A 20285-nucleotide genomic window follows, 5' to 3' on the forward strand; every position below is an offset into this window, starting at 1 on the left:
CCATTCTTGGGCAGGCTGCACTTTCTTTTGCGCTGGGTGGCTCTCCTTACGGGGCGCACTCCTTGCACGTGGGGCTCCCCTGTGTGGGGGACACCCCTGTGTGGCACGGCACTCCTTGCGCACATCTGCACTGCACGTGGACCAGCTCCACATGGGTCAAGGAGGCCCGGGGTTTGAACCGCGGACCTCCCATGTGGTAGATGGACGCCCTAACCACTGGGCCAAGTCCGCTGCCTAAAAGTAGATTTGAAGTAAACAATGATAACACAGTGATTATAAAAAAGAAACTGAAAGTGAGTTACTTCAATTCCATCATTCTGTGTGATCTCTTGGAGTTTTTATGTTTAAAATTTAAAATAGAGAAAGAAAGTGTGAAGTGTGATGTGTAAGATGAAATATTTTGTTTGTAAGAGCAAATTTTAGTTTGTATACAGCCTGTTTTACTAGATTTCTTTTATTTTTTAAAATTTCTTTATTTTTTATTTTTGAAGAAGATTTCGATTACATAAATGTTACATAAAAAGTATAGAGGATTCCCATATGCCCTACCCCCTGCCCCTTGCACACTTTCCCCACATGAACAACATCCTTCATTAGTGATGTACATTTGTTACAATTGATGAAAACATATTGAACCATTGCTACTAACTGTGGACTATAGTTTACATTATAGTTTACACTCTGTCGTGCACAATTTTGTAGGTTATGGCAAAATATATAATGGCCTGTTTCTATTATTGCAGTGTCGTGTAGGACAATTCCACTGTCCTAAAAATGCTTCCATATAACACCTATTTTTCACTATCCCTCCCCTCAGAACCTCTGGTGGCCACTGCCTTTATATCAATGATAAAAGTTATTCCATGCTAAAATAATAATGTCTGTAGTAGAATAATAATAAGTGTACTGTAGTCCATAGTTCATTCCCCAGTCTTGAGGATTTGGAGATGGTGATGCACCCTCTGCTTCTAATTGAGGGGGGGCTTAAATCCCATGGGGCAGATGGATGGAACTATCTTCCCAGCAGTTGCAGACACTCTTTCTTCCTTGGGATGGGCATTGCTCATCATCTCCTTAGTTGTCCTGGGTGAGTCCAGTGAACTGGAGAGTAGGTGTTGCAACTCTGCTGAGATTCAGGGCTCAACTGGCAAATGAATGGACCAAAGATTTAAGTCTCTGGGACATATATTTAACAAGTATAGTGCTAATTATAGGTTCAAACAAAAGGGGCAGAAGATTCATGTATAGGGTAACTATAAATGAGTCAAACTCTGTTACAACGAGGAGCATAAATTCCAAAGTAAGACTCACTAACAGGGTGCTGAATTCCTGAGCTCTATACCCTGCTTATAGTTTCTGGATGTCTCTAGAACCCTCAGGATCCCCACTGTTTGAGAAATTGTTTACTGTGGCAGTCAATGAGATCCTTCTGAGACGTGCTTAAGTGTAACCTCTGGAATGACCTCCTGACTCACTTTGAAATCTCTTAGCCATAAAAACTCATTTGTATTTAATATTTCCCCTTTTTGTCAAGGTCTTTTTCTAGATGCAGTGCTAGTTGGTGTTTGGTAATAATTCTTTGTTGCCAGGGAGGCTCATCCCCAGGAGTCATGTCCTACTGGGGGAGGGGGAAGATAGTGAATTTATATGCTGAGTTTGGCTAATAAAATCTTTTGATTTGAAATTTATTTCCTTTAAAATGTTGTTTGTTTTTATACCAAAGAATGAATCAGAAAAAAAAAAAAAAAAAAGAATGAATCAGGAAAGTAAGCATGACATCAGGTATGCTTTAATAGTGGTGGATATTTAAATAACAAAATAACTTTGAATTGTTTTTCCTGACATACTAGCTGCTTCATATAGATATTAAATGTGTGACTTGACCAGACGTGCCCATATAGAAGATGGAAGGTTGAAATGGAGCAGTCATTTTTGTTTTTCAGAAAGACTGCTGCTGAATTCACAAAAGAAAGCTTGAAACAAATAGCAAACAAGGTTTGCTATTTCAGAAACCACTTTTGTGGTCAAGGATATGACCATACAAGTGTGGCTGACAGTCACAGTGGAGTTGATGCAAAAATCAAAGAAATTAATACCCAATATTATTTCTGCCTTTTGGAAATCATTCTCTGAACCTTGCAGGATTTACTCTTTTGGCAGCATTTCTTCACATGTAATGGTTTTTGGAACTTTGGAAAAATTTTATTCATTCTTCTTTATCTCACCTCATTGATGGAAAAAGCTGCAGAAAGTCTTTCCTAGACAAGATGGAATGCTAATTATGAAGCTGTGGAACAAAGACAGATTTTAAAAAGTTATTCTCAACTTTGAAATACCGTGAGATTGAAAGAAAATGTGGACATATATGGATCAGCTCAGATTTTGCTCTCCGCTACATGCAATTATTTTCTGCGTTATCTTTTCTCCTAGTGTACAGTTTTAGAGGAGGTTAATGAGACACAAACATTTGCAAATAGCTGGAATCTGCATTGGACAATGTACAATGCGATGCCAACCTTTAAAACGCTTCTTTATATTAAAAGATATATATATATATATATATATATATATCAGTACACAGAAATTGTGATGAAGGCTACTAACTGTGCAACAACAAAATGTAAGGATATGGGCATTTACGTAGAAAAAGAGTCAAAATTTGAAGAAGGTTGCTAGAATAAACCACAAGAGTTGCTGATGCTAGTCTTACAGTGCCTGAAAAAAATCAAAATAGCAGTATTTGAATACCCCAATCATTTTCTTCAAGAACCGGGCATTTGTTCCAAAGCAGTGGGTCAGATAATGCCTGTGTTCACTATCATTCAGCCATTTTCTCTGATTTTGGCAAAAGAAGAAAAACTTGAGTCATGGAAAATTTTTAACTGCAGAGGCATTTATAAGCAGCTCAACTGGATCTCAGGGAAACAAAGGCATGGATACTATTGCATTTTTTTGGAATATAATGGAAAGTGAGGTTATTATGAATCTCTGCCAAACTTATTTTTAATACCTTCCTAAATATTTGTATATCTTTGGCTTCATTTGCAAAGATAGATTGGCAAATCTGGCTGTGCTCTTTATTCAACATACATTTGCAAAGAAGATCAAGTTTGCTGAAGTTGTTGGGTGATTTTCAGAAGTTAAGGCTCAAAAATAGCAAATATTATTCATTAGTACAACAAACCAAAATATAGGTATTTTTTACTTTTTTCAAAAACACATTAATGTAATAAAGATATTAATTCATTACTTTTTCCTTTTTTATACTGTAATGTCTATTTTATTGTGTGTGTTTATCCTTTTTTGGTACTGTAATGTCTGTTTTAGTGTGTCTTTTTAAAAAATGGCATGATTATACATACAAAATTCAATAAAAGAAAATTTTCACTGTCTGCATTTCTTTTCTGGCCATTATGTTTCATTTTATTTCATTATTATTACTGAAAATAATCTTGTTGTATAGAATGGAATGTTATTAAAAAGCAGTCCTATCTGGTGTCAAATATACAAGATTCACCACTGGCTACAATGATAACAGATAACTATGCTGCTAGAAACCTTAACTTTAGGTTGTGCTATCAGCAAATTAAGGGCAAAACACAGAACCTGTCTTGCATCATCCTATGCAGCCCTGTTTGTGGCAAGCCTTTTGTGGCAACCTAGAGCTTCTTTCTCCCTTCTGCGGGGTACGGCAGTGGACAGTGAACTTTCAGAGCAAAGACAGAAATGTGGTGTTTGCTTTCCTCTAAAAATTCAGGAAGGTAGAAATGAAATGACTTTTAGAAGGTATATTTTGGAGATGAAAATTATTTTAAAATCTTTTAGGTAACTTTTGCCAATGTTTAGCATTATGGTGGTGTTTTGTTTTGTTTTGTTTTTGATAGAAAATTACCCTTTCAAAAATTGTGATACTATAACAGCTTTTTAAGTATCTGATTACAAACAGCTGAGAAGTAACACTCGGGGTTATGAATCAATGATTCATTACATCATCATCTGTTTGGTCTGCCGAGAAAGAAATTCGAGAAGCACAGTATTTGCTTACAGGTCACGTACCTCTTAAGCCTTTTAGTTAAGATATGCCCAATTCTTGTCTGAAAGAATGAGTTCAACTATCCTGCATTTTTAAAATTAATCCTTCTGCCCTAAAAAGGAAGTCTTTTTGAAGCTAATAAAAAACTTTCCTGGTAAGGAGCTAAAAAAAACTTTCAACACTAGATAGAAAAATTGGGAAAGGGAAAATTTTAAAATTCAGACTGCTTGACTTTAAACAGATATGTTTTTAGCTTTTTTTTTTTTTTTTTTTTTTTTTGCTGATTTTAGACAGTAGTTTGCTTTGTTGGACTGTTTTAAAAATCTTTGGCCTTATAGGAAGATAATATATTCACCCTGAATGTAAATTTGTGTTTGTTAGGTTTTTGTTTTTTCAAAAAACCTCTTTCAGAGCCCATTATTTTCTCTGAAGTAAAATACCAGTTATAGAAGAAGGCTTTTATGTTACCTATTAGGGCTGCCAGAGGAGGTGGAAATTTCCTGCCACTGCCACAGACCCACCAGCTTTTAACCTGTCAAAGAATGCCCAGAGAGGAAAAGGACTGGTATCACCACTTCACCTCTGAGGCACTGTCAGGTGACCTGTATTATAAAATTGTTATTGCAGAAGTTGGAATATAGGGATAGTTGTCTTTTCATGAGAAAGTCTGCACACAAAAAAGAAAAATGTGTATTACTTTTTTTGTGGTTAATAATATTTTAACTTTAACAGATATTAAAAATTAAATGTGAATTCTGATTTCTAAATTAGTGAGTCTCAGAGTTATTTAGACTCAGGATGGCTTTACGCTCCTAAAAATTATGGGGACGCCTAAGTGTTTTTGTTTATGTGGGTTATATCTATTGATACTTATCATATTGAAAATTAAAATTGAGAATTTTAAAAAAATCATTTATTCCTTTCAAACGACAAAGATAAACCCATGGCATGTTCATGTAAATAAAATTTTTTTAAAGAATAAATATATTTTCCAAAATGAAAATATTTAGTGAGAATAATGACATTGTTTTACATGTTTGCAAATCTCTTCAATGTCTGGCTTAATGGAAGACAGCTGGATCCTCATCTGCTTCTGCATTCAGTTAATTTGCAATATGTTGTTTTCGTTGAAACCTATGAAGAAAATCTGGTCTCACACAGCTATAGTTTGAAAAGGAAAGAGTACTGTAATAGCCTCTTCAGATAATTGCGGCTATTCTTTGATGCAACACTAGAAAGAACTACAAGTAGGTTAGTTGCCATGCACAACTGAGCAGAGTCAGAGAGACAGATAAAGCAGATACAACCCCCAGATATTGGTTCCTTTGAGGGCTAAAGAGACCCATGGGAGTTATGGTCATGGCTGATGGGGTTAACTACCAGGGCAGATGGCCCCTCTTTGGAAATGGTGTTTATGTGTGATGAATCTGGACTCAGATGGGATCTCCCTTCATAAGACTTTCATGCTAATGTGCTGGAGGTGCAGTTAATGTTGGGGTTTAAGATATATTTAGGGGATTTGAATCTCTGGACTGACAATGTGATAGCCAGATCCTGAGCCTCAACAGACTCCAGCACCTACAATCTGATTTATTGGACTTACCACACTCAGCTAAGATGGAGGTGAAGAAGGACAACCACCACACCATGGAGCCTAGAGTGATTACAACTGAAAATGGGAGGATTGCATCCAGCATCCAGGTGGAATCTGAGCCTCCTCTTGACATAAAGGTGCAATGGACACAACCAATCCAGTGTCCACATAGAAGAGGTGGCATTGGATTGGGAAAAGTGGACATAATGGACAAAGGGTATGGGGAAAGGCAGGAAGAGATGAGAGGTGGAGGCATCTTCGGGACATGGAGCTGCCCTGGATGGTGCTTCAGAGGTAATCACCGGACATTGTAAATCCTCACAGGGCCTACACGATGGAATAGAGGAGAGTATGGGCCATGATGTGAACCAATGTATATGAGGTGCAGAGGTGCCCAAAGATGTACTTACCAAATCCAATGGATGTGTCATGATGATGGGAACGAGTGTTGTTGGGGGGGGGGAGAGGGGGGGGTGGGGGGGTGGGGTTGAATGGGACCGCACATATATATTTTTAATGTAATATTATTACAAAGTCAATAAAAAATAAAAAAATTAAAAAAAAAAAAAAAAGTAGGTTAGTTGCAATGTGAAAGCTGAAACCATATCGATGAACTTTTCATACTCTGTTATGTTAAAATTCCTTGGTCTATCCTACAATTTTAGTGGATCTTTTTACCCATGTGTGATACTGTAATGTAATCATTGGTTATTTGGAACACGCAGGCTTACTGAGATTTGCAGGTCTCCCACATGTTGAAACATTTCATTTTACAATATTGAATTTACGTTTGTTAACATCCCCTACTGATCTCATTCTAAAGGCTGTATGTTTTGGGAAGTTTTCAAACTCATGGTAGCTGATACAAGTTTTTTTAAACCCTAATTTTTGCTTGGAAGTTTGAATTTTATCATTGGCGACAAATACTGTGAGTTATTTTCCTTGGAGTGACAGGCTCACTTCATTTTTAGAAAAGGTCTGCTACATATCCAAGTGTGAATAACTGTGGCCTGTCTCTCAGTCCTTTCAAGTAACATTGGAGTTTGATGAAAAAGACAGCTAATTCAGCTTACAACTCTACTAACGGCATAGATGCTTTTCCTCCTGACATCCATCAAACATGGGGCTTTATGTGTATTTCCCATTTCATTACAGTATATTAAAATGATATGCTCTTAAGGGTTAGGATTTCATAAAATTAATAAATAATTTATACTGATTTATCAAGGACATTTTAAAGTGACACTGGCTTCCCCCCCTGGTAGTGCATGAAGGTGAAGGGGACAGTGATTACAGCACACTCTTGAGCCACTGCCTCGATAAGGCACCCACAGGGTTAAGTCACCACTGCTTTTGTAACATCAGCGCGTATGTTAACACTGTTGTTGTAGGATAACGGAGAGTTTCACAAAATGTATTCGGTCCTTTGACTACTTCAGCACCTCTTGTATTTTATTGCCAAGCATTTACATAAAAGAAAACTCTTCTTTTTGACTATTTGACGTGCTGATACCAGACAGATACAAGCAGAAGAGTCCATGTATGGAGATCCATTCATTTGTAAAGCATCTTCAGATGGGATGTCAACTCGCTTTTCATGTTACAGCTAAATATTTACTTGGATGAGTTTGCTGTGTCATTGGAAAGTGACAGTGTTGGGATTTCTTTCACTGACTTTTCATTCAGTAGGCATTCAGCACTGTCAACTGTACTACTGCCCTTTTGCTACTGTGTGCTTCTCCAGCCAGGGCAGCGCAATTACTAATCCTGTAAGTTATGATGCTTCAGTGGCATTTTCGTTTATAGTTTTAAGAGATGTAATAAACAGTATTTGGCTTTTAAAGAGTTCATGCCATCAAATTTAAAATATTCAGTTACTTTTTAATGATTGGTTTCCAAATGACACCACAGCTGTACTCACTGGCACTATTATAAATATTACTTGAAAGTGTTCTTTTGCATAAAGCACAATATAATAAATTACTAACACCTAGGAAGTTGAGGGAAAGATGGCTTTCATCATAATTTCATTTCTTATGCTTTTATCCAGTTTCTTTGGATGAGATTCTTACCCTCCAGGAGTCAGAAGACTCTCTGATATGTCATTCCCACCATTTTTAAATGTAGACTGTACTGTCTACACTGTAAGAATCTCTGTTCTCCATGTTTGAATCCCTTGTCAAGGTGTTTTAAAATTCACATTTGCAAATCAATCAAATTTACATTTTGCAACCCTGAAGGAGGTGTGACAAAGATTCCCCTCACCCAGGCCTTTTCCCGTATCTTCTAAAGTTAACTCTGGCAGCATTTGTCATGTCATATAAATAAAGGCAAGGGTAGAAAAGTGGAAGAGTGTATGGCCACTTTTATTACATGAATTTAAGTAATCTAATTTATTTATTTAATTAGAGAAGAAGCATGTAAAATTAATTCGAGGTTAAGCTTTATTGGTATACAACCATGTCCCTCATTCCTCGATCCAGTTTATGGCTGGAAAGAATGATGGTTTTGATAAGAATGTCAGAACTTCTCTTTGTAAGGTCTTGCCGACCATGCCTGGTTGTGGGAAAACCTGGATGTACTACTGTCCCCGGGACAGAGGTCTCGGCCCCTCTTATGTAGCAATGACAGCCTAGAAATGTGTGCTCCTGTCCTATCTTCTTCCAGCCAGAAAACAACATACATCTCCAGCTGCCATCCAAGAACTCTCTCAAACATCAGGCTTAATGTGGTAGCTAGGATTAAATGACCCAATAAACAAGCATTTTTTACAGTAATGTATTATTAAGATTGTAAAGTTGTTAAATTATGAAATGATTTGTGGTGTATTTCCTTGATTCTAAGATACACATTTTTGCACATTTTAACAATTTAGAAGTGAGAATGTGTTTTTCAATCAAAGATGTATCAGTTTAGCTGGTGGCATTTTTTTTCTATTTTATAACATAGCATCAGTTTATATTTTAATTTTGAAATGTTATATTCTAGTATGTTTGTTTTGATATAATTTCAAATGCCTATTTCATGAGGAAGACTAAAATATATCTCACTCTTTAACAGCTTTTACATTTTTCTTTTAAAAGAAATAACAGACTCCAGCAATAAAAAATATGTATTAATATGTTTTTTGAAATGCGCACTTTCCACCTTAGGTACTTCATAGCAAATAGGAAAATGAACATTAAAGTATGCTTATGTAAGTTGTTCAAGAGGTTGTTCTTTTTCTGCCTCTTTTACTTATGTTTTTATGTAATATTCAGTATTTATTTCTGTTCAATACAGGTTTATTTTAGGACAGTGGAACTTGTAGAAAAACCTATAAAAGGGTCTCCTGGTCTAAGTTTTTACTTCAAAATTAATGGATTTCCCATATTTCTGAAAGGCTCCAACTGGATCCCAGCAGATGTGTTCCAGGATCGAGTAACCTCAGACTTGTAAGTTACCATCTTTCTTTACTTGATCATCTTTTAATTAACAGTCTCACAAAGCTTAAGACTTATTATTCCTTTTTCCTTTCTTTAGACCCAGTAGAATGAGCAGAGAAGTAGTATGGAAATTTTAGAATGATGGAAACTTTAGAATGGAAAGGGTTTTTAAAATCATGTATTCCAGTCTCCTAATCTGTTGACAGTTCTTATAGCTAAATTATATGAGACTACTGAAGCAATCGATTTTTAGAAAACTGTTGTGTATCTGCTCTGGAAAAAGAAGAAAATGATAAAGGCATATTTTGGATAGTTCCCTAAAAAATTTTATTATTAAATTAAGCCTTTTTTCAGTGTTTTGAAGAAAATCTTAAATATTTTTATGCATGCTTTTAAAAAACTGGGAATTCATATTTACCTCTTCATACTGAGATATTTGAATATTCTTTAATCTTAACAAGAGAACTAAATAAAGTCTGAAAAATTCTAGGTTCAGAAAAAATTTGAAGTAGTTTTTTCAGAAACTTTGAGAATAGAATTTATAAAGAAAGTAGTATTTCCTAATTGAGTTTATAAGCTACTATCTTTAAGTGAAAAATAAATGCATTTAATTTATTTACAAGTGTATAACTATATATATATTGCAGTTTAGTATTTGGTGTTCAGAGTTTTTCTCTTAAAAGAAATAACAGACTTAGCACACATTCAGAATATAAATGTGGTTGGTAACTAAGCCCTAATTTTGCCCCAAATTGTAGTAGTTTCCATTTACTTCAAAATGTGTATATTGTTCTGAATTTCATAAGAAAATTCTCTTTTAGGCACAGATGGGGTAATCTGTTTCATCTTTTCCTTTGAAATGCTCTTCTCCTCCCTGGCTGTGGGCGTTTAGCACAGCAGAGCCGTTTGGTAAACTGCCCATGGGTTCCTTTGCTGAGAGCACGATGCTCTGGGTCCCTGACCAGCCTGTTGTTTGGCTTCCCAGTTTATTCCTGGGAAGTGTTCTGGCGATGGAGGGTACTTGCTCTCCAACTGGCTGTGAATTTGATTCTCCTCAGGGTAGTGTGAATAGGAATTGGAAAGGGTACAAAGGAAATGTACTAGAGAAAGAAGTACTGGGCTGGAGGAATTGTATAAAAAGAAGGTAAAGGTGAGTTAGGTAGTAATTCAAGCTTTGGTTTTTGTTTTATAGTTTGAAATAGTTATGAAAATTTATTTCATACTTTTCTTCTATAGAAATAACTTTAAAACCAAAATTTAGTTTTAAAAATGTCATGAAATGGTTGAAAATTTAGGAAGCAGAGGAAAGATCCCACCCATAATTCACATAATTTTATGTTTTATGTGGTTACCGTTAATGTGGATAAAATTTTGCCTCACTTTCTATATCCAAACCATCATAATTTTAAAATGTGTTCATGTAGCAGAGTTTTGAAATGTATTTTGAAAATCATTTTTTAATATTAGAAAATTTAGAAATTAGTATTTGCTCTTAAATTTTCAGACCATGTAGCTTAAGTTTAAGTCGTGTCCCCCACCCCTAGATGGCCCCTTGTCTGTTTGCTCATTGTTGTTGTTGCTGTTGTTGTTTTGCTTGTTGTTTGCACATTGTCTGTTTTTTCTTTCGGAGGCACTGGGAATCAAACCTGGGACCCACATGTGGTAGGTGGTCACTCTGCTTGAGCCACATCCGCTTCCTGCTCATTTGTTTTTGCTCTTTGTCTTTTTGTTGTTTGCTTGTTGTTTGCACATTGTCTGTTTTTTCTTTAGGAGGAACCGGAACTGAACCCGAGGCCTCCCATGTGGGAGGTGGGCACCCAACTGCTTGAGGCACATCCTCTCCCTCTAAGTGTAAGTTTAAAGTTTCTTTTTCATTGTAGGTTACAACTCCTTTTGCAGTCTGTTGTGGAGGCCAACATGAATACTCTCCGAGTTTGGGGAGGAGGAATTTATGAGCAGGATGAATTCTATGAAATCTGTGATGAACTAGGAATAATGGTGAGTATGTAACTTTTATACATTGATATGTTATTATGTCCTCCATTTGACCTGCAGTGTTTGGCTTGGGTGATATTGCTCATTACTTCTTTCAGAGTGAGTAATGATATTCCATTTATTTCCAAAAAGTAAATGTCTTGGAAATTCCGAGCCATAGTTAGTAGTGACTATCATATACATTCAATCATTTTAAATGATACATATTCTATATTCTATATAATAGTTATATTTAAGTATATGTCTATCTACATTTTCTCTGTAATTTTCCTTATGATATGAAGGTATACATAAAAAGAAAATTAAATATTAAAAAATTTTAACTTCATGGAGCACCAACAAAACCTGGAGAGAAGAAAAATAATAAAATTAAGTAAAGAATATGTGCACTTAATGCTTTTTGAAAAAAGTACTCTGAACATGATTTTGCATTGGTGAGGACTAAGCAAAGGAAATACCTTTTTTGTTGTTCTAGTATTACATTCTAAAATAGAAGGAGCTCCATAGAAGCTCCATATCATAATGATAGGGGAATGGGTATAGCTCAGTGGTTGAGCACCTGTGCTGCATGTACAAGGTCCTGGGTTCAATCTCTGATGCCTTCTAAAAAACAAACAAACAAATAAAACATATAATGATGATGGTTGTGATCAATGACAACAATATTATATAATATTTATTGAATACCAGGCATAGTTCTAAGTGCTCTGCATGTATTATTTCATTCTATCCTCATGCCATTCTATGAGGTAGTTATTATCATTCTCTACCCCCAGATAAGGGAATTACAAATAGGTCAAATAATTTGCCCCAAATCACATTGCTGTGTAGTATGTGTTACATATGGTGGAATCAAGATTCTGACTCAGGAAGCCTGATTCCAAGCTCTTAACTACTGCATTATATGACCTCCCTAGTAATGGACTTAAATCTTTTTATTACTACAATGAGAATGTTGCTCTCCTTTCTGCCATGAAAAGTTAACTCCTGTAAGAAAATAAACCTGTTAATTACACTGTGCTTCTTAACAGTCTGATCTCTTGATATCAAATTCCTAGTGAAAGTAGGGTATGTGTATGGGAAAGGCTTTTTCGTTTCCCCTCTTAGTTTGCCAAAGGGCTGTCAATGCAAAGTACCAGAAATGGTTTGACTTTTCTAATGGAAATTTTATTGAGAGTAAAAGCTTACAGTTTCAAGGCCATGAAATGTCAAAACCAAGGCACCATCAGAGATGCTTTCTCACCAAAGTCAACTACTGTTGATCCTAGTGTCCTGCCACATGGGTGATCAGGCAAAAAGACAAATCTGCTGGCTCTTCTCTGCTTTCTCCTTGAACTCAGTGGTGGCCAATCAGTCATCATTCCCTGGGCTTCAGCTCCTTGAGTGTCTCAGGGCTTCTTTCCTTGAGCTCAGCTGTGGGCGAACTTGGAGTCCATTCTCTAACATGGCAGGATAAAAAATGGCAGCACTCCCTTTCCCTGTCTCTCCCTCTGTCTCTCTGTTTATATCAGTCCCAGCAAGAGGGTGGAGACCCAACCTGAGTCATGCCTTACTGAGGTAGTCTAATCAAAAGGGTCTCACCATAGGAATGGCTTGGTTCAAAAACATTATCTTTCTCTTTTTGGGATTCATAAAAGAATGTCAAACTATGACACCCTCAATGCACTTAATATCTCCTTATTTGAATTTTCCTTTCTTCCTTTTCTTTTCTATCTAACGTTTTCCCGTCTCAGGCTTCCCCCTCTTTTTGTGCAGTTCTGAAAAGTTGTGTCACTGCTCAACTGTGAGCACCTCTCCTCTGTGCCTTTATACAGCAGAGTGATAAAGAAATCACCCTCACCAGGCTAACTTGATTTTTCATTTGTGTCAAAGATAATCACCAAAGTTAAAAATGAATAATTTCTCTGTAGTAATATTTATGAAAGATTTTCTTGCTCTTTGTTTCCTTTACCAGATACTGCAGGATTTTATGTTTGCCTGTGCTCTTTATCCAACTGAGCAGCGCTTCCTGAATTCAGTGAGAGCAGAGGTTGCTTACCAGGTAAGTTATTACTATTCCCAGAAGAGAGAAAAAAACTCTTATGTTTAGTTTTATCTTTTGTTAAATCTCTCCTAATTTCTTTTTGTTGGTCTCTTTACTTCTTCCTATGAAAGATCAGTCAGGTAATTGACTCCCTAGGTGATTAGCCCTCAGAGGCAGGGCTGTAACACCACTTGTGACTCACTTCTCTGCTCAATTCCTGGCTCTTCTATTCAACTGTCTACCAAGGTTTAATAGGCATCTCAAACTTATCATGTTCAAACCAAATGTATATGGCCTTGCCAAAACTTGCTTCTCCTGCAAGGAGTCCCCAACTCAGTAAAATGGCAACTCTGCTCTTTGAATTGCTCATGTCAAAAAGTGGAAGTCATTCTTGACCCCTTGATTTGTTTTGCATTCTCTATATACACATTTATATTTGTATTCATGAATATATTTATAGATATATAAATGCAAGGAAGGGGTTATATCCTATATCCTTCTCATCTCTGTCCACTGAAAAGGTATAGAAACAGAAACTCACACAGTAGTATTGAGTATCCTTGGTGTCAAGATTGTGATATTGTGATACTCTTTCCCATTAAGAGAATGGCTCCTTAGAGAAATGGCCGGTTCCAGGTCTGGGGGCAAGACATATGCAATATGATCTTAGAACATCTTGACCTATAGATAAGGAAGCTATCAAAGGTGTGTTGGAAGGACTTGAAGAAGCTCTGATCAAACAAAAATGGGACAATTTGAGCTTCAGTAAGGAAAGAATTTAATGCTTGACATCCATCATTTCAATGAAGACTATAGATCCAGCTATACCCTGAGTTTACAATCAGTAAAACCCAGACTCTGGTAAGCTCTAGAGGTCAAACAGATTCTTCAAAGGATAAAGTGTAAGGAAAAGAAAGAAATGGAGGAAGAACCTCTATTTAAAGAGAATGAAAAGACATTCTAAATTTTAAAACAATGGAAAAGACCAAACTGTGGTGTCTGGTTGGTTGTATATTTGGATGAAAAATCATAAAGAAATGAAAAAAAGTGATTACTCTAAAGTCAAAACCATGATTACTTTTGGAAGGAGATGGAGGCTGTACTTAGGAGGGGCACATGAAGGGCTGGTAAAGTTCTCCTTTTTGGTGTGGCTGGTGGTTACAAGGGTAATTCTCTTACAATAATTCACTATGGCAAACTTTCATTTGTATCATTTTATGTATCTGTGTTTCAGTGTACAATAAAAGGCTTAAATAGTACAAATTGGATCATTTCCTTGCTGAAGATCCTCCAGAGGCTTCCTTTTGCCCTCCTCTTGCATGATCGCATTTTGCTTGTGTATCTGGCCTCATCGTGCACGATCTCCCTCATGCTCTCCATACCCTGAAACACTTGCCTCATTCTCCTTTGTGGAGTACTGTATCAGTCAGCCAAAGGGGTGCTGATGCAAAATACAAGAAATCTGTTGGTTTTTATAAAGGGTATTTATTTTGGGGAGAAGCTTACAGTTACATGACCCTAAAGAGTCCAACTCAAGGTACCATAAGAGGTACTTTCTCACCCAGCGTCTGTTGCCAAGTGTTGGAGCAAGATGACGGGTGATGTCTGCAAGGGTTCAGCCTTCCTCCTCCTCCCAAGGCTCTGTGGTCCCAGCTTCTCCCAACCTCAGCATAGGCTGGGACAAGTCTTGTCTCTCTCCTGCAGCTTATTTCTCTCCAGGCTCAGCTGCTCTGCTCTCTCCACAAGGCCAGCTGTAAACTATCGGGCAAATGACTTGTCTCTCTTCTGGTTCTCTGCCATGTCTAATGGAGCCTTCTCTCCTCACGTATCTGCTTCCCTGTGTGCTTACTTCCTGGGCTCCAGCATCAAAACTCCAACTAACTCCTGTGTCTTGTTGTTTTCTCTGTGAGTACCCACCCACCAAGAGGGCAGGACTCAACATCTTACTGATGTGACCCAATCAAGACCTTAGTCATTATTTAATCAAGTAAGAGTGAAACCTCTGAATCCAATACAATCTAATATGCCCAGAGGAACAGATTAATTTACAAACATAATCCAATATCTTTTTTTTTTTTTAAAGATTTATTTATTTATTTAATTCCCCCCCCTCCCCTGGTTGTCTGTTCTCTGTGTCTATTTGCTGCGTCTTGTTTCTTTGTCCGCTTATGTTGTCATCAGCGGCACGGGAAGTGTGGGCGGCGCCATTCCTGGGCAGGCTGCTATTTCTTTTCACGCTGGGCGGCTTTCCTCACGGGCGCACTCCTTGCGCGTGGGGCTCCCCCACGCGGGGGACACCCTTGCGTGGCACGGCACTCCTTGTGCGCATCAGCGCTGCGCATGGCCAGCTCCACACGGGTCAAGGAGGCCCGGGGTTTGAACTGCGAACCTCCCATATGGTAGACGGACGCCCTAACCACTGGGCCAAAGTCCGTTTCCCTCTATTTTTTGAATTCATAAACAATATCAAACTGCCACAAGTGCCTCACTCACTTTTCTCTGGTTCCTCTTACCTCATGCAGAACTTTCTCTGAGTAAAAACCTTTTTATATCCATGAGTCTAGATTAGGTCACTCTTCATTTGCTCTTTGGGAAACACATCCCACTTGGAATAAGTTGCTCATGGTTTTGTTATACCTGCAAGATAGTAATCTCCCAGAAGCTAAGCCTTGTTCATTTCTGTATCCCCAGTGTCTGGCTGGGTTATTCATTGAGTCTATGGATGGATGGATGGATAGATGAATGAATAACTTAAAAAATATTAATTATATTTATGCAGGTTATAAGATTTCAGTCTTATTTTTAATTTTCTTTCATACGAATAATTAAAATATAGCACCTTACGTACCTTCAATTCTTTATGTATTATTAAAGAAAGATCTGCAGCATTTGGTATTTTAAAATAAAACTTACCATAAAATTCTAAATCAGGTTGAAGCGTATATGCAGCATAGAGTCACTGAGGCTCTTCCATGTTTGTATTTTCAGTGAACCACACAAATCATGCCAGTCTCCACTGTAGTAGTCCTCATTTACCTGGACATGTACTGAGGGAAATAAGTGAAAATTCCTTTGCAAGGCTGGTTTAGAAAAATACACTTTAATATTTTAGTGAGGTATATCTCTTTAATGCATCCTTAACACATTTCTATTTTATATGTCTAACTTAGTTTCTTGAATGGAGGCCATAGTGAGATTAAGGACCTCAGACATCACTGGAGATCCATTAGTTTAAATACTTAAGGTGAAAGAGAAGCTATAAATACCAATGAGGTCATATTGCCGAAACATGTTCCAAAAGAATTTCTCTTGACCATTGACTAACCCTGTAGTTTTTAATGAACTTTATTGAACTCTTCTACTGGGGCAAATCTCCCAATATATCAGAAGTAAGGGACATGTTTGAGTTTTTCTGGTGTATAATGGAATTGGATCATTTTACCTTTATATAGGTTCCAGAATGAGCTAAGTTCATGCAAACCTCATGTCTTGTAGCTGGCAGAGATTACAGATTTTCTAACTTCCACATCTATATTTAGATATATTCAGTAATTTACTTACCCTTAGCTAATAGTTATTTTAGGAGACATCTTCTTGATTGCCCTAATCTTGTTTCCTTTAGAGTGATCCATCTTTGTCTTTTACTTCCATTGCAAACTACTGCTTCTCTGCCTTGTTCTCTCCAGCTTCACCCCTGGAACTCACTTGGTTTGTAAAATCCTCTGTAGTTGCCCTTTTGGTTTTCTTATCTCAGGTGAGACTGCGATCCCTCTGTTAGTGGTGAAAGTTTGCTTTGCTTCATTTGTTCTTCACTCAAAACTCAGCTTGCTCTTGAGAACTAATCCCTGTAATGGAATGACTCCTAGTCTTTCAAGCTTACAGAATCCTGCCTTTTGTATTTCTTAGAGCCAAGTGGTGGTGATTCAGATAATGATGAGCATCTTAGTTTACCACAGCTGCTACGCCAAGTACACACAATGAGCTGGCTTGAACAATGGGAATTTACTGTTTCACAGTTTGGGAGGTTAGAAATTCAATATCAAGGTACTGGCAGGACTTGCTTGCTCCCAGAGTCTAAAGTATTCTAGCACTCCTCTATCACATGGCAAGCCCTCTCTCCTTGTGTCTGCTCCTCTGGATTTTGCTAACTTTGGCTTCTGTTGACTGATTATGTCTGAATTTCCTTTGCTTATAAGGTCTTTATTCATATGTATGAATGCCCACCCTGATTCAGACTGGCCTCATCTAAATAAGATCTTCAGAGATCCTATTCACAAATGAGTCCACCTAACGAATAATAACATCTTCAAAGGTCCTAATTATACGTGCCCACAAGAATGTAGATTAATACTTGAACATGTCTTTTGTGGGGTACATGATTCAATTACTAATAATGAGGTTGATTTATTTTTCTCTTTTAAAAAAATGTGGGTATCTTTTCAGTTTTTATGCAGCAGAGAAGAGGAATCATATCTTTTTGGTGTTTATAAGACATTGGTTAAAAGCATCTCAGAATTGTCAAAATGTTAAAATGGATTCCCACAGCTAATGTTACTAGTCACTGTCTAATGAGTTTTCTGGCAGCTGTGACTGTATGTACAGAAATGGAGATGGCTACAAATTTCTAAGTATTTTTAATGAGCACTTGAAAAAATTATTTTATGTTTTCTTAAATTTCAGGTCAGGAGACTGAAATCTCATCCCTCTGTCATCATGTGGATTGGCAATAATGAAAATGAAGCGGCATTGATGACTTATTGGTTTAATATACACCCCAGTGACCTGCAAACCTACATCAATGACTATGTGCTACTATATGTGAAAAACATTAGAAAGATTGTCTTTGAAGTAAGTAATGATTTTTATGCAGTGGAATTTTAAAAAGTGTGGTTAGGATGGAACAATTTGAATACTGGCATAGCAAATTTTTATGCCCTTTTTTGGGGGACATTTTTTTATAGTATTCCATTACATTGTACAGCTGCAGCCTGTAAAAGGACTCATGGATTGTGGATTCCTTTGAGAATTCATTTACCTATGGAAATCTCCATACATAAAGTAAAACTATACTTATTACAGGTTGTCACAGTCTCCATGGAGCCCATCTATGAGTTTCCAAAGGTTAAGAATCTCTAAATTAGATGATTTCTTGGTATGTCAGTTCTAAAAATCTTTAATTGTAAATATTAAAGAGAATTTGTGCATATCATATTAGATTATGTTGCTGTGCTATTTAAGGGACAGGTCAAGAGAAAAAAGCTGGTTCTCAACTCTACATTGAGCCATTCCTCTATGGGATTCTCTCTGCACTATTTAATAGGTACATTATAATGATTTATGTTAATATAAATTAGCTTTTTTTTTTGGTGAGGGAAGGGAGGAAGCAGCATTTATTTTTGCATTGATGACTTCAAAAGTTTAGTGTCCTAAAAATTGTAGTGTTTAACATGTGAGTCAATAATCTTGTCATCTTTAATTTTTGTTTCTGTAATTGGATGTTTATTAATACGTAAATGTGGTCAATACTATTTTTAGAAATGCCATAGAGAATTCAGTGAAATACACAGGTTCAAATATATAGCTTGCCTGTTATACTATTACATGTATCATGAAGAACTTTTCTATTCATAAAGTGAGATGGTATAAGTTTTAATTAATATTTATAGAACACTTACTTTACTATTTTTGGATGAAAGGTTTTGGTGAGTATTATGTATTTTTAAAAATTTCTGGTAGATTTAAACAATGAACTTTATGTCTGAGGATTTTCATTTCAGAGCATGGAGGGTAAGAGCTCATGAATTCAAATCATGACTGAGCCATTTACTATCTGTGTGATTTTGGGCAAGTTATTTAATCTCTGTTTCCCCAGCTACAAATCAATAGGGTTTAACTCTTTTAGATTTATTATGTGAATTAAGTGAGATAATGAATGGAAAGTGCATTGCACAGTTAATACTAGCTATCATCGTCACTGTTAGTTTCATTCAACAAGGTAGGTCTTCAGATACTTAGAAATTTTAATTTCTATTTTAACCCTATTCTTGAATTTAATAAAATCTGTTTCTATGTGCCTTCTCCTTTCCATTTCAAAAATGAAAATGTGGTGCCTTTCTCAAAAGGACCAATGTATCTTAAACTGATGTTGTGAGCAATAATTGATATTTGTAAATTTTTTGGAGATGGACAGGAATTAGTCATTACTGTTGCTATTTCTGTCAAAGTGATAGGCACTTAAGGGAAGGCATCATAAATTGATCCATCTTCTTATTAATTACAATGTTGAGATTCCTATTGCACTTAATCTCTTGGTTCATCTTACAGTATCACTTGATTCAGATATGCCTTTAAGATCGTGACCTAAAAATGATCACCTGAGATTTGTGACTAAAACCAAACCTCAAGAGGAAGTGCTAGTGCATTTTCAAGAGTGGATATTTTTAGACACAGACTCATTAGTAATTGTTCAAGAATCTGGACAAATCAAAAGAAAGTGATCAATCTTTGGGGAATTGATTTGCCTTCTTCTCCAACTTTACTTCAAAGTGATAACTAATTAAAAAAAAATTAAGATTCCCATAACCTTACCATATTGTTTTTTTTGTTTTTTTAAATTTTATTTATTTTTTTTTAAGATTTTTTTATTTGATTTCTCTTCCCTTCTTCCCCCTCCCCAGTTGTTTGTTCTCTATGTCTGTTTGCTGCATCTTCTTTGTCCACTTCTGTTGTTGTCAGTAACATGGGAATCTGTGTTTCTTTTTGTTTCATCATCTTGTGTCAGCTCTCCGTGTGTGCGGCACCATTCCTGGACAGGCTGCACTTTCTTTCGTGCTGGGCTGCTTTCCTTAACGGGGCGCACTCCTTGTGTGTGGGGCTCCCCTACGCAGGGGACACCCCTGCATGGCAGGGCACTCCTTGCGCGCATCAGCACTGCGCATGGGCCAGCTGCACACGGGTCAAGGAGGTCCAGGGTTTGAACCGCGGACCTCCCATGTGGTAGATGGATGCCCTAACCACTGGGCCAAGTCCCCCACCTTTACCATATTGTTAAGTGTTTTCAAATTCAGTTAGCATCATCTGACAACCTATTATCAGGAGCAAAGCCTCATTCCAGATGCTGTGGAGGAACTCTTATCTTCATGGAGCTGACAGTCTGCAATCAAGGAGAAATAGAAAAAATAACGGAAAGAAATAATTAACATAAAAAAGTAGTTC

The 20285-nt window shown here is 36.8% G+C and overlaps 1 protein-coding gene across 2 annotated transcripts in view; it reads left to right on the forward strand.

The window, feature by feature from the left end:
• MANBA (mannosidase beta) overlaps positions 1 to 20285 on the forward strand; it is a 140269-nt gene that overhangs the window by 77865 nt on the left and 42119 nt on the right. For both annotated transcript variants that reach the window (XM_004459862.4, XM_071215333.1), the window contains exons 8-11: positions 8910 to 9061; positions 10933 to 11050; positions 13002 to 13088; positions 17751 to 17918. In XM_004459862.4, the coding sequence (XP_004459919.2) occupies positions 8910 to 9061; positions 10933 to 11050; positions 13002 to 13088; positions 17751 to 17918 (525 nt within the window). The remainder of the gene's footprint in view (positions 1 to 8909; positions 9062 to 10932; positions 11051 to 13001; positions 13089 to 17750; positions 17919 to 20285) is intronic.

This window comes from Dasypus novemcinctus, chromosome 1, assembly GCF_030445035.2.
Source record: "Dasypus novemcinctus isolate mDasNov1 chromosome 1, mDasNov1.1.hap2, whole genome shotgun sequence".
Taxonomy (NCBI): domain Eukaryota; kingdom Metazoa; phylum Chordata; class Mammalia; order Cingulata; family Dasypodidae; genus Dasypus; species Dasypus novemcinctus.